This window comes from Parambassis ranga, chromosome 18 (assembly GCF_900634625.1).
Source record: "Parambassis ranga chromosome 18, fParRan2.1, whole genome shotgun sequence".
NCBI classification, from domain to species: domain Eukaryota; kingdom Metazoa; phylum Chordata; class Actinopteri; family Ambassidae; genus Parambassis; species Parambassis ranga.
Window position 1 is genome coordinate 922,196 of NC_041038.1, and position 13,715 is coordinate 935,910.

Sequence of the window (13,715 nt, forward strand, 5' to 3'; positions counted from 1 at the left end):
TATGAATGTAGTTTGTTTTTCCTTTTCATCACTACATTATATTTCCATCACTTTAAGCTACAGATGCACATTATCTGTTGTTTAGAGGTCCACTTGTTTTGAGAGATGTTTCCCTAAGCAGACACAAAAGGGGGACATTGGTAAAGAGCTAAACGTTTGAAGCCAAGTGCTTGGTAGTTGTGGACATTTGTGTAACTACTACCTGCTTTAAATATGATGGGAAATTCTACAGGTAAGAACATAGGTGTGCCATGGGGTCACCAGTGTCCCAAGTCATGGCCAACCTCTAAATGGAGGTAGTAGAGACAAGAGCCCTGGCCGGCTTTCCAGGAACCATTCCATTTCGATTGGCTCAGATATGTGGACTACACGTGGGTTAAGATTAGAAGCAACATATCAAGGCAGTAAGATGTCAAGGAAATAGTATGGGCTTTATGGACTGACTTGTACACACCAACCAACCACCTCACAAGTGGATGGTGAAGAACAGGAGAGCCAGCAGCCTTTTTACACCAGACAACAGACAGTGGACATTACTTAACTTACATATGTTGGACAGAAAGGACAGATGGTTTTTAAAAGAGTAAGTAAGAAGTAGAAAAAAAACCTCTGAAGGAGCTGGAGCATATTGCAGGACTAACATAAAGAGACAAACAACAGGTAAGATAAAACTTTATTAATCCCGAAGGAACTTCTTGTACTTAACTGCATTTAATGTAACTTGATACTTCTGGCACAAGAAGTTCCTTCGGGATTAATAAAGTTTTATCTTACCTGTTGTTTGTGATGAGGAAGAAGCAGATCATTTCTGGTCTCAAATTACAATTTAATAAACAATGAGGCAAGTTCTGAGTCGCACTAACAGAGCTCTGGGTTGTTGCACACGAAGAACCAAACAAGAACAACACAAGAACAGAACAATCAACAAAAACGAACAACCATGCAGCAACAACAACTGGACATGGAATTCAAACATTGATATACCCCATGGGCGTTCCCGCCTGCCAGCCCACAGGGGCATCTACTCCCCCCTCCCCACTGGACTGGAGATACACAGAAAAACACATCTTAATGTTTTACACAATACTAGACCCACTTTAATTCTGTGATACCTCATAAAACCTAAACACTTATAAGGATCAATACTATTGATCTGCTTCTTCCTCATCAAAAATACTCGGGGAGGTGATCAGAAGAAAAAAGGGGATTTCACCCCGACACTGCTCACTGAGATGTAGCTGAAGTGCTGACAACATGGAGATGTCCAGGAAAATAGCACACTTGTGCACATGTTGAAAACAGTGTGATGTGTCTATGATTATGATTAAAAAAGGTTTGTGTGTGTCTATTGTATGCAGCAGTCTCATATATATGTGAACAAAATAATTATAATAATCTCAAAATTCGAACTTTTTTTCAGAATTACATTCTAATTTAAAGCTTGAAATTCTCATACTCCTAATTCTGAGACTAAGGTCAGGTGATAATCAAATGATACTTCTGCTAAAGCTCCAGGTGACAAATGCTCTCTGAGTGTCTGGGCTGCACACAGGAGGAATGAACTATAGCTTGGCTGAACACTTTTGCCAACTAGGGTTAAAATTTGTAGCAGATTTTGTAAAGATTTCTATAAAAAATAATAGGATCTGTGGTAAATTGTCACATCTAATCTTCTCTGTTCTAGGAGGACACTGAACCACAGATAGAGGCACATTCGGCAGATAAATATGTGGTAATCTCAGCCGTGTTTAAAAAATGACTGCCAGACAAGGCCAAAGGTCTGACTGCTCAACCACGACAGCCTGCTCACTTTGAACTGTCGCCATCGTTTAAACAATCAGTGTGGAGAGGCGGAGTTCTGTGCAGACAGAGGATAAGAGGCGCGACAGGAGAGCACAGAAAACACAGGAACTGCAGCCTCCATACTGACATGATGGAGCTCTATCTGGACCTGGTCTCCCAGCCCTGCCGCTCCGTCTTCCTTTTAGCCAAAGTGCTCAGGATCCCCTTCGAGTTTAAGCTGATCCAGCTCTCTGCAGGTAATCCACCACACAGACATAGACACAGGGAGGAAGCTTTTCAATTCATGCTTTAGACCAATGCAAACTTCAGCCTGTCATACAAACATATATTCCCAACATCAAATTTATTTCTTGATATTCCAGTGACTGTGAACACATTTTGCAAGAATTCCTCAGACTTTGAACTTTTTGTGCAAGCACTAAAAACTCAGTGTCACATTTCACCTAGAAAAAAAGACTGTCTTATCCAGAGGTGAGGAGTAAAGTTACATTAACCCCTTAATGGCCAAATTCATGCGTGAGATGCCCTATGGAATAGGATTAGTGCCACTGTTACAGAACTTTTTTTTTGTTTTTTGTTAAAAAGAAAAAGAAAAAAGGTGGCACTAATCCCCTTCCATAGCCGCTGGATGTCAAAGCACCTTGAGAAAAAAATCCTGCGTCTCTGAGGAGATCGAGCCAGCCAGAGACATGCAGGGAGAGAAAGACAAAGGAAAGGATCTGAAAGCAGATATGAAGACTTTCTGCTTTGTTCAATATTTGGAGCACGGACGTCTATGTGTGTATTATTTTTAAGTGGTCTATATGTTTCAATTGTGTGTGTGTGCATGTATGTGTTAGGGCAGCACTACAGCGAGGAGTTTGGAAAAATCAGCATTGTGAGGAAGGTTCCTGTCATGAAGGATGGAAGCTTCATTCTGACAGAAAGGTACAACAGTGGTTTGGATTTCTTTGAAATCAGATCAGTCCATCTGAATTTTAGAGATGAACCGATAGAAAGTAACATCTCACCAGGAACACCAGTGATAGGCTGGGTTTTCTGGTGACATAGGAGGACTGCTCCACCACTGGTTCAGGTGGTAGCACATGACTTAGTTCTGTATTAATAATATTGTGTGTATGTTGTTGTGCAGCATTGCCATCATGCAGTACATGGTGCAGAAATACCAAGCGGCTGATCACTGGTATCCAGCTGACCTGCAGCAGCGAGCTCGTGTTAATGAGTACTTGTCGTGGCAGCACACGAACCTCAGAGCTCACGGTTCAAAGGTCTTCCTGTACAGGGTTTGTATCTCAGATTAACCTCCCTGACAGACACACATTTGCTTAGTTCACATGCCTTTCAGTTTATTACTAGAGAGATATGAGTTGTAATTTAATGAGAAAAGAACTAATTTAGCTAAATATTAGCTTTAAAAAACCTCTGTTTGTCCAATGTGCTGTGCTACTCTCATAACAGGCAGATTAATATAATCTTCTTGTGTCTTTCATATATGGTAACAACAGCTATTTCTATGACCGTAAACACTGCTGCCAGCACCACTGATCTCTGTGTGTCCCTGTGAACAGGCTATGTATCCCATCATCATGGATGCTCCAGTCCCAGCTGAAAAGATGAACGTTGCTCTGGAAGACCTGAAGAAGTCACTCAACCTGCTGGAGGAAAAATTCCTCCAGAACAAGCCGTTCATCGTCGGCGACAAGATCTCTCTGCCTGATCTGGTGGCTATCGTGGAGATCATGCAGGTGATCATGCTTAGAACCAATCATTTAGAACTCTTCAGAGGGAGAGAGCGGACTCATATTTTATTGTTTCTCACCATAGCCTGTTTGTACCGGCCTGGATGTGTTTGAGGGGCGACCGAAGCTGATCGCCTGGAGAGATAGAGTAAAGAAGGAGCTTGGTGAAAAGCTGTTTGATGAGGCTAATGAAGTGATGATGAACATGAGCAGCCTGCAGCATACCATGCAGAACAGCAAAGAGCTGGAGATGTTCAAACCAATGTTCCAGAAGCTTTTCAGCTGAGCAGGTTTCTTTATGAAATCAAACAAATAAACCTGTAACTGAATGAAGACTTTTGTATGTGTGTGTTTCTACATACATGTATGTGACATATCAAAGATCCAGTGGAACATCAGGCACTGCCAGTCCTGATGTACTCCTAATACATATGTACTCCTATCAACTGGCTATCTCTATATGGCTTAGAGCTGATAAACTGCAGTTCCCCAAGTAGCCACTTGAGGCGAGTTCTAGAAGTGACTCAACTCTATAGACATTTATGTCCAACTTTACAGCCTTGTACAAAGACTCCTGGTCTCTGATGAGTTCCCTCACTGCACTAAGAAGCTCTTGATCTGCACCTTCCTGTCACTCATCATTCCCTTAATTATACAAAACTTAATATGGTTTTTAAGATAGGATCAAAGCAGGTTTGTAAGGATTGATTTGCTTTTAGGGCTTCCATCAAGTGGCCATTGAAGGAACTACAGTTTTGAAAACTTTTGTTCACATTGATTTAGGAATTATTACAGCTGGGAAACATCAAATGTATAAATATGTAGGCGGTAAAAATCAAACATCAGTTGTAATTTGACAAACACTGCAGAAATCCTGAGTGGACTAACTGTCATCGGTTACATTTCAGCTGGACACGCATGAGACTTTCAGAGCCTGTTGTTGCGTCCTCATGTAACAGTCTGCCCAGCTTTCTACACAGCAGCACATTTGTCCTGCTGCTGAGGACAAGAGGCTCTTTATCCTGTAGAAGAGCATAAACACTGGAACTGCACATTTTGACCTTCTGTTTGACTTTTTGTTTGCCCTGTGTTATATGTAGGAATGTTGTTGAGTTCCCTACAGAAAAGTTTAGGAATATATTGTCCAGGGTGTACCCCGCCTCTCACCCGTAGATAGCTGGGATAGGCTACAGTCCCCTGTGACCCTGCACAGGACACAGCGGGTTCAAATGATGGATGGATAATGCATCATTGTCTTCATAACTCATAATTATATAATTGTTCTTATGTAGCAGCTGTTTAGATTGTTGCTGTGTACTCAGTTTGTTTTAGATTATTGTAGGAAGACATCATGTGACACAGTGACCTCAAGCCAAAGCTGAATGACACCAAACAGCAACAACATTCTGACCAACAACAGATGAAGTGACTGATAGGGATTATATGGTTACCATGGCACACATTCGTATTCTATCAGGTTGTTTCTGATGTTTTTGCAAAAAATATTATAATTTCATTCATATGATAATTTTTTATTACCTTCCACACTATGTGATTCAGTGTAAAACCAATGATTTATTGTAATTGTGAAAAATAGTAATTTTATTTCATTTTCTTTTTTAATTTATATGCATTTTATTGATAAAACTTTTATTAGGGATACAAATAAAAACTTCCACTGCATGTGTGTGTGTGTGTGTGTGTGTGCAGCTGCTGCTGTGGGGATGTAGGTAGTCTGGACATGTGACCATCCTCACAGGAAGAGCAGTCCAGAAGTGAGTCCGCCTCCAGCACAGAAGCACACAGACAGAGAGGGGAGTAGCAGCCATGCCGTGCAGCGCTTTGCTCGGACTCTGCCAGTATGAAACCAACAAGCTGGTCAGGATCCAGAGCGTCCGGCTCGGTTCTCTGAAGTGGATTCTGAACGCAGCCATCCTGCTCTTCATCTGGTGAGTGAACGTGTCAAATGTTTCAGCCCCCGCATCTCTGCATGCTGCAGCCCAGCTGCTACTTCCCAGTTCTGCTGACTTCAAGTCCCGTTAACCGTTTCACTGCTGGACTCATATTTCTGAAAGTTATATTGTGCTTTTATATTAAAATGATACAGCTACAAAAACATCTTAAAGTAACAATTTATTTCAAACAAGAACATAAGTGAATAAAAACAATCAAATAACATTGCCAATTTAGCCTAATTATAATAATAGCAGCATCAGCTAGTTAGCTAACTCAGAGCAGTTACCAATAGCTCCTTGTATGTGTACAGTTTTTTTTACATGTCTGCAGCAAACAGTTAGCAACTAGCTTACTAGTAGTATCAACAAAATGAATTTAAACTTAAATTTGTGTGGTCAGTATGGTATAGCTGCACTTAATCTGGGTATGCTGACAAGTTTACCTAGAATATACTCCACAGCAAGTTGGTTCAAATGTGATGGGGGTCTTTCTGTGTGGAGTTTTCATGTTCTCCCTGTGCCTGCGTGTTGGTTTCTCCCACATACCACAGACCTGCATATTAGGTTAATTGGGGTGTGAATGTGAGCATGACAACCAGTGACCTGTCCAGGGTTATGACAAAGTCCAGGGTCACTCGCCCATTGACAGCTGGGGTAGGCTCGTTTGTTTCTTTGACCATGAATAAGCTGTGAGTGGGTCTTAATCAATCACTCACTGTGGAGGGGGTTAATGGAGCTCAACACACTGCAGAGACACACTTGGACCCAGTCCCATTCTCCACCCTAAGGCCTAACCTCAGAACCTACAGTTTTAGTGACATCATCTGATCTGAATGCAGCTGTAGTGTTGGAGTGTGGAAGTCAAAATGGTTAAAACTGGGACAAACCTGTAGATGTCTTATTTACTTATTTTTATAGATATTTTCTACATTGTTGTGTACTTTTGTCTCACTGCAAACAAACTGACCTGAATGTGTCAGATGAATTAAAATGAAAATTTTATATTTGACAGTATTATGATGCTGTGGAACAGGAAGTACCAGGAATTTGACTTGGTGGTAAGCTCCATCACATCCAAGGTGAAGGGTGTAGCTCAGACACACCTGCCCGGTGTCGGCGATGTTGTGTGGGATGTTGTGGACTACGGCGGGCCCCTGCAGGTGGGAGCTCGGCCCTTTCTGTTTGAACCACTGTGATCGTCTTTGTGTTTGAATTTAAAATCTTTCTCACTCCTGTTAGGACAAAAACTCCTTCTTCGTGGTGACCAATGTGATCGTGACAAAGAATCAGAAGCAGGGGCAATGTCCAGAGGTGCTTTGTCATTATTATTATTATTATTTATGAGTATAGTAGCTGTGGATGGTTGTTTTTTTGCAGCAGTGTTTGTGTTCCAGGTTCCTCAGAAAGGCAGATTGTGTCGCTCTGATAAGGACTGTGAGAAAGGAGCCTGGGACCAGCTGAGCCACGGTACACCACCCAGTTTTATTCTTTAGAAAGCATCTATAGTGCTGTCTTTTAACTTTTAGACTGTCCTTGAATGCATCATGCGTGACAAATTCTGTGACAATTCTGTTGGAAACTGTCACCAAATGTATGCATAAAACTATATTGATATTTGATCAAAACCATGTTATTCAAAAAATTCTCCAAAAATACAAACAGACATTATGATAATCCAGCTTCAGTGCAAAAGAGTTGGGAACAATCTAATCAGATGATGAGGAAGAACTACATTGGAAACCAGCACCTGTTTCCACAAGAAGCTGAGGAATTTATCACTGCTTTGCAGCAGCCATAGTCTCATCCTCAGCTGCTGCAGAATGTAAAGATGACTGTCTGCTCATCTTCTGCAGGGGTTCAGACAGGATCGTGTGTGAAGTTTGATGTGTTGAAGAAAACATGTGAGGTAACTGCATGGTGTCCTGTAGAAAGCAAGACAACGCCTCCGAGGTAACTCAGATCAGGATTATTAGTACCCACTGTGTGAGTTGCCTTTGTCAAGGCCTTCAGCTCATAAAATTCTGCACATCAGGCCTGCTGAAAATGGGTCTATATCAGCTGTGCCTAAAGAAGCAGCTAATGAACAATCTTTGACATTTTTAGTCATTTGCACATGTATGTGAACAAATGTCAACCAGAAAAGTAGTCCAACTAGCTAAATTTCTCTGTGTAGCTCAGCGCATTTTAAAGATTTACCTGAGCATTTTTATATGCTAATATATTGCTGTATTCATTGTTTTCTCATGTTTTTGTGGGACAGTCTTAAGACTTCCATGATGCTGTATGTGAGCTTTTGCCACTTGAGTTGGCATGCGCCAATATGAACTTCTTAGAGAAAAAGTGTCCGCAAATAGTAAGAGTGGGGAGGTAATTGTGAAATTGTCCAGAGGACGCTGTGTGATCATACTCTGTGAATAGAAATGAACTGAGCTAAACAGCTAAGAAAACTATTTACACTTACAAAAATAAAAATGTTAATGTCTTGTTTTTTTATCTTAAAGTGAAAGTGATGTAGCCCTAGAACTGTTAGCATTCTGCTAATGGATGCTATATAATAATAATAATAATTTGCTCGTGCAGTCTTTAGGTATGACAAGTTATTTTTTTATTTATTTTATGTTATACACGTTTTCTCTAATGCAGGCCTGCTCTGCTGGCAGCAGCTGAGAACTTTACTGTCCTCATCAAAAACAACATCAGATTCCCAGCTTTCAACTATATCCGGTAAGACTTCACTCATTAAGCTTTGTGTCCGATTTATTCTGTTTGCTACTGCTATTTACATTAAGTGGTTTGAGTTCATTGATTGTAGTTACACAGACAACAAACTAACCCTCTGACAAAGGATCATTCTACACACACACACTAACCCAAGCAGTGGGTTAATTCAATAATAATAATAATAATAATAACTAAAAAAGGGAAAAACGGCATCGATCGATCGATTCAGAATTAGACTCAAACTAATAATAATCAATAATCAGTGCCTGAGCTGACCGTCGCAATTCAACTTGTGTTTATAATAACTAAAATAAACATAATCGCATCATTCCTATCTGATGTATGTGGTGCTGAAGTATTTATGTTTTAAAGAAGGAACATTGTCCCTGAGATGAATGATGCCTACCTGAGAAGCTGTCACAGGGGAAACGACTCGCTGTGTCCTATCTTCCGGCTGGGAGACATTGTTCAAGAGGCCGGGGAGAAGTTCTCTGAAATGGCGGTAGAGGTGAGCGTCTCTGTGTGCAGACCAGACTGGAGAAATTCATTGTTTTCAGACAGAAATGAAACAAGCCTTACAACCAAAAAGAAGAAGCAGTGACTCTGTGACCTCTGTGTCTAGACAAAATTGGAATGAAAAGGCAGGAGTTAGCTACTATTGTCTTGAACGAAATGTGTTCAAATATTTTTGTTACTTCACCTTAAAATGAGGCTTCAGTGTGTGTACAATGTGTGTATATATATAATATGTAAAAAGGTTACAATACAAAAGGTGAATGTGCATTTTACTGTAACTCCTATGCTTGTAACTTGCTACAAAACAAATAGAGTGTAGAGTGGAAGTACACAGTAGAAAATGGATAAGATCTCTGCTCTGTGTGAGGTGTTGTCGTTCTACTGTTAACCACAGGGGGGTGTCATCGGCATCCTAATCAAGTGGGACTGCAACCTGGACCGCCTTATGCATTGCTGCCTCCCTAGATATTCCTTCAGACGGCTGGATGAGAAGGAGAGCAACAAGACTCTGTATCCTGGACTTAACTTCAGGTAAGTCAACATCAATATAGCAGACCCAGGTTTCTCATTATAGTTCCCTTATACATAATTAACTCATTGTATCTGCTATAATATAAATACAACATCAACAACCTGTCATGCTTGTTCTCTGTAATGTATGTTTGTGCATGTTTGTTCCTTTCTCTCTCTTTCATCCTCTCTGTCCTGTCTTCCTCTACCTGGCCGACTGTCAGTAGGAAGGTTCTCCTTATGAGTCGGGTCCTGCTCAAGGTTTCTTCCTGTTAAAAGGGAGTTTTTCCCTTGCCACTGTTGCTCTTAAGGGGGTTTAGGCTCTGGGTCTCTGTGAAGCACCTTGAGACAATTCTGATTGTAAAAAGCGCTACATAAATAAAAATTGACATGATTTCAAATAGAATAAATAGATATTAAACTGGTTTCTTCCATTTCTTTATTATTAATGACTTTCTGATCAGGTATGCAAAGTACAACACAGTGAACGGAGTGGAGGAGCGAACGCTGTACAAAGCTTTTGGGATCAGATTTGATGTCATGGTGTTTGGACAGGTGCGTCTTTTCTTTTGAATGGTTGCTTTTCTGAATAATTGTGACATCTGTATTTAAACGAGTGTGACTGTTTTACAGGCAGGGAAGTTCAGTTTTATCCAGCTCATCATCTACATTGGTTCAACACTGTCCTACTACGCTCTGGTGAGAGACTATACGCAAATGCTCATGTCCTCCTGCAATGGAGGGTGATGGATTGTTTTCTCCTATGTTAGTTAGAGGGGTCTAAAGCCTGTCTCTGTATGGAAGCCCATTACTGCCAAGACACAAAAAAGATTATAAAGAAATATTATGTAGAGTTATGTTTCTTTAAAAAAAATTGTGGTTCCTTGTGCAACCCATGAACCTGATCTCTGCAGCCTAATAATTACAAGAATGAAACTAAAATACTAAAAATGGTGGCCTGTTAGATTTGGACCATGGATTCCACATATGATATCAGTCAGTTAAAACATAAATATAGTTACAGGAAATGTTTGTATGGAAGTTCATTGTGGACATGGTGACATCACTAATGCAACATTTGGGTCTGTACTCTTTTTAATTGTGTATTTTTTTACAGTCTTGGTCCTTACTGACTGGTTTTTATTTCAATTTTTTTTTCTTTTTAATTTATTTATTAATATATTAGTTTTTTTTACTGGCAGAAATGCTAAAAACACACAAAAGTGAACAAGGTTTGGTGTAGCCATGTTTCTCAAAGGAACTATGTCTGCAGAAAGAGTGACCACACTCACATTTACTTCTCCTCCAGACGACCATATTGATCGACTGGCTGATTGGGACCAGCTGTTACTCTGCAGAGGTTGGACAGGACTACTTGGAGAAGAAAGTGGAGTCAGTCCATGACAAACAGAAGGTGATGGGTGGTTGTTGTATGTAGCATAGGAGTAAACAGCGTGCCAACCCATTTCATAGAAAAACCTCATAAAAAAACGGTTCTCTGAAGAATGTCTGATGGTGTGATGTGAATGTGTGGCAGTGCATCCTGTGTGTGTCCTATGTCGATGAGAACAACCTGCGACTGGTGAAGAGATCACAGAAGAAATGTCTGCAAGCTGTCCAACCAACATCTGTCCAGCCATGCAAGGTAAGATCCGTCCAGCTGTTCTACAAATCACTGAGGCCATTGGGGTCTGAGCTGCAGGTGACAACCAAGAGAACAGAGACGTCCAGGTTTTCCTATTCATAGAACCTTCTCCCAGCTGCTGGGAGGTGTAATTCCTGACTGTGAACCTGGGTTGGCCCCTGAAGCCTTCGCCCATTTCAGTACTTTGATTTCTGAACTTTCTCTGATGAGTTCATTGTATTGCTTTGTAGACGTGTTTTAATTGAATGGTTGTATAGGCACAAATAAATTGTTGAATAGATGTTTTTGTCTAAACAGGAGGACTCTGGACTACTGAGAGCCGTCCTTTGTCTCCAGAAGCCGGACGTTAGTATGGATCAACCTCCCCCTAACCATAAAGTCAACCCAAACCCTAAACCCTGCCGCCCAGCCTGGTGCAAATGTGACTGCTGCACTCCGTCCTCCCTCCCACAGGAACAGCTGTGCTGCCGGCGAAGTGATGGTGCCTGCATCACCTCGTCTCCCCTGTTTGAGCAGCTGGTGTTACGCCGCTCCATGCTGGAGGCCGTCCTTCTGTACCGGGACCCTCTGTCTCCTCCGGTCAGCTGTGTTCAGACTGCCGCCCTGCGTCACTGCGCCTACAGGCAGTACATCAGCTGGAGGTTTGGGCTGCCACCTAATGGCACGTTTCCCACCATTCCCAGCTGCTGCGTGTGGAGAATCAGAGAGGAGTACCCAAGTCCAGATGGACAGTACAGTGGCTTCAGACCAGCCAGAGTGGTGTCCCTACAGGCCTGCACCAATGGAGAGCTTTGAAAGGATTGTTAACACATCACAATGACTGACCTACTAACAGTATTTTTATGTTGTTTGCAGGTTAGAAAATAAAGCAGTGTCAAAAAAATCCTCACAAAGTCAATAAATGCCTTTATATAGCAAAAATAAAAAGCCAGCTTCCAGCTTCTGAATAAAGAGGTCTGTTCCAGTGTCCATTCTTGCAGTCTTGCAATTCTGCAGAAATTGCACGACAAAAAACAGATTAACAGATTTTGCACAGATGAGTGGAAGTAGGAGTGGTTTGTAGATTTAGGTGTAAATAGTGCATCAAGAACTAAATAAGTATTGTACTGTACAATGTGGTTTAGAGGATTAATCACACATGATCGGAAGTGTTCATTGTAAAGTCCCATCACCATCTCCTTGGTTTTCCCTGCAATGATCAGGAGGTGCTTTCGTTGACACCAGTCCACAAAGTTCAGCGTCAGTCCTCTGTACTCTGGTCCGTTGTAATCATCACTGATTAGACCAACAATCGCAGTGTCATCAGAACTTTTTCAGCACACAGCCATCAGTGTTGTGTCTGAAGTCCGCTGTGTAGAGGGTGAAGAGGAAGGGTGTCTCAGGACCAGTCTCAATTTTATTCATGCAAGAGAAAGAGGAAGTACAAGTCTTACCCCATCATGGACTGAAAGGATGTTTGACATGCAGTAGATTATTTTTAATTGACAAGAATATTCACATGTTCAAAAGCTAGTAGGTTACCCCTTATTTTAGTATAATAATAATAATAATTATATAATGAAGCCAAAAAGAAAAAAAACTGCAGGTCAGCATGCAGGTCTTGAGACCTGCAACGAGAGAGAGAGAGAGAGCAAGAGCGAGGCACAAAACTCTGAGGAAGACAGTAAACACAGATTATAAAACAATATTACCCAGTATGAGCCAGACTAAGGAGAGTAGAGGAGAGGTCAGAGGATGAGGGGGAAACTGCTCAATGGGTCATGTTTGTGCCCCCCGACAACGTAGGGCAAGAGAGACTTCAGGGGCCGGACTGCAGGTCAGCATGCAGGTCTTGAGACCAGTGTGAGCCGGACTAAGGAGAGAAAAGGAGAGGTCAGAGGGTGATAGGGGAAACTGCTCAGTGGATCATGTTTGTGCCCCCCGACAACGTAGGCCTAGAGCAGCATAGCTGTGCTACACACTAGGTCTAAGGCTAACTGTACGCCTTACTAAACAGAAAAGTTTTAAGTCTAGTCTTAAAGGTGGAGGCAGTGTCTGCCTCTCGGACCCAGATTGGTAACTGGTTCCATAATAGCGGTGCCTGATAGCTGAAAGCTCATCCTCCCATTCTACTTTTATGAATCCTAGGAACTACAAGTAAACCTGCACTCAGAGATCTGAGTGTCCTATTAGGAACATATGGTACTATCAGGTCCTGCAGATACAATGGAGCAAGTCCATGAAGAGCCTTGTAGGTTAGAAGAAGGATCTTGAAGTGTATTCTTGAGTCCACTGGGAGCCAGTGAAGAGACGCTAGAACAGGAGAGATATGATCCCTTTGGCTGCTTCCTGTCAGAACTCTAGCTGCTGCGTTCTGGATCAGCTGCAGACTGTTGATGGAGTAATGTGGACATCCAGACAATAAAGAGTTGCAGTAGTCCAGTCTTGAAGTGACAAAAGCATGGATGAGCTTTTCAGCATCACTCTGAGAGAGGATGCTCCTGATCTTAGTAATATTACGCAGGTGAAGGAAATTGGTTTTGGAGACCTGTTTAACATGAGAGACTAACGACATGTCTTGATCAAAGATGACTCCAAGGTTCCTCACAGTCGTACTGGAGGCCAGAGTAATTCCATCCAGAGAGAAAGTATTATCTGATAATCTAGTTCTGAGATGTTTAGGTCCAAAAACAATGACCTCAGTCTTGTCCGAGTTTAATAGTAAAAAGTTGGGGGACATCCAGTCCCTTATGTCCTTTAGACACGCCTGTAGTCTGACTAGCGGCTCGTCGTCTTCAGGCTTCATGGATAAATACAGCTGGGTATCATCAGCATAACAATGAAAGT

At 41.6% G+C, this 13,715-nt stretch overlaps 2 protein-coding genes across 2 annotated transcripts; both read left to right on the forward strand.

Annotated features, from left to right (window-relative positions):
• Nucleotides 1-1,752: 1,752 nt before the first annotated feature.
• LOC114450652 (glutathione S-transferase theta-3-like) lies at nt 1,753-3,875 on the forward strand. The gene is made up of 5 exons (XM_028428896.1): nt 1,753-2,039; nt 2,643-2,730; nt 2,936-3,086; nt 3,372-3,548; nt 3,628-3,875. The coding sequence occupies exons 1-5, from the start codon at nt 1,931-1,933 to the stop codon at nt 3,826-3,828; spliced, it is 726 nt and encodes a 241-aa protein (XP_028284697.1). The 5' UTR covers nt 1,753-1,930; the 3' UTR covers nt 3,829-3,875.
• Nucleotides 3,876-5,322: 1,447 nt separating this feature from the next.
• p2rx7 (purinergic receptor P2X, ligand-gated ion channel, 7) lies at nt 5,323-11,840 on the forward strand. The gene is made up of 13 exons (XM_028429233.1): nt 5,323-5,491; nt 6,510-6,657; nt 6,737-6,808; nt 6,892-6,964; nt 7,351-7,447; nt 8,141-8,221; nt 8,591-8,726; nt 9,129-9,265; nt 9,709-9,799; nt 9,878-9,943; nt 10,554-10,658; nt 10,782-10,889; nt 11,187-11,840. The coding sequence occupies exons 1-13, from the start codon at nt 5,370-5,372 to the stop codon at nt 11,682-11,684; spliced, it is 1,734 nt and encodes a 577-aa protein (XP_028285034.1). The 5' UTR covers nt 5,323-5,369; the 3' UTR covers nt 11,685-11,840.
• The last annotated feature ends 1,875 nt before the right edge of the window (nt 11,841-13,715 follow it).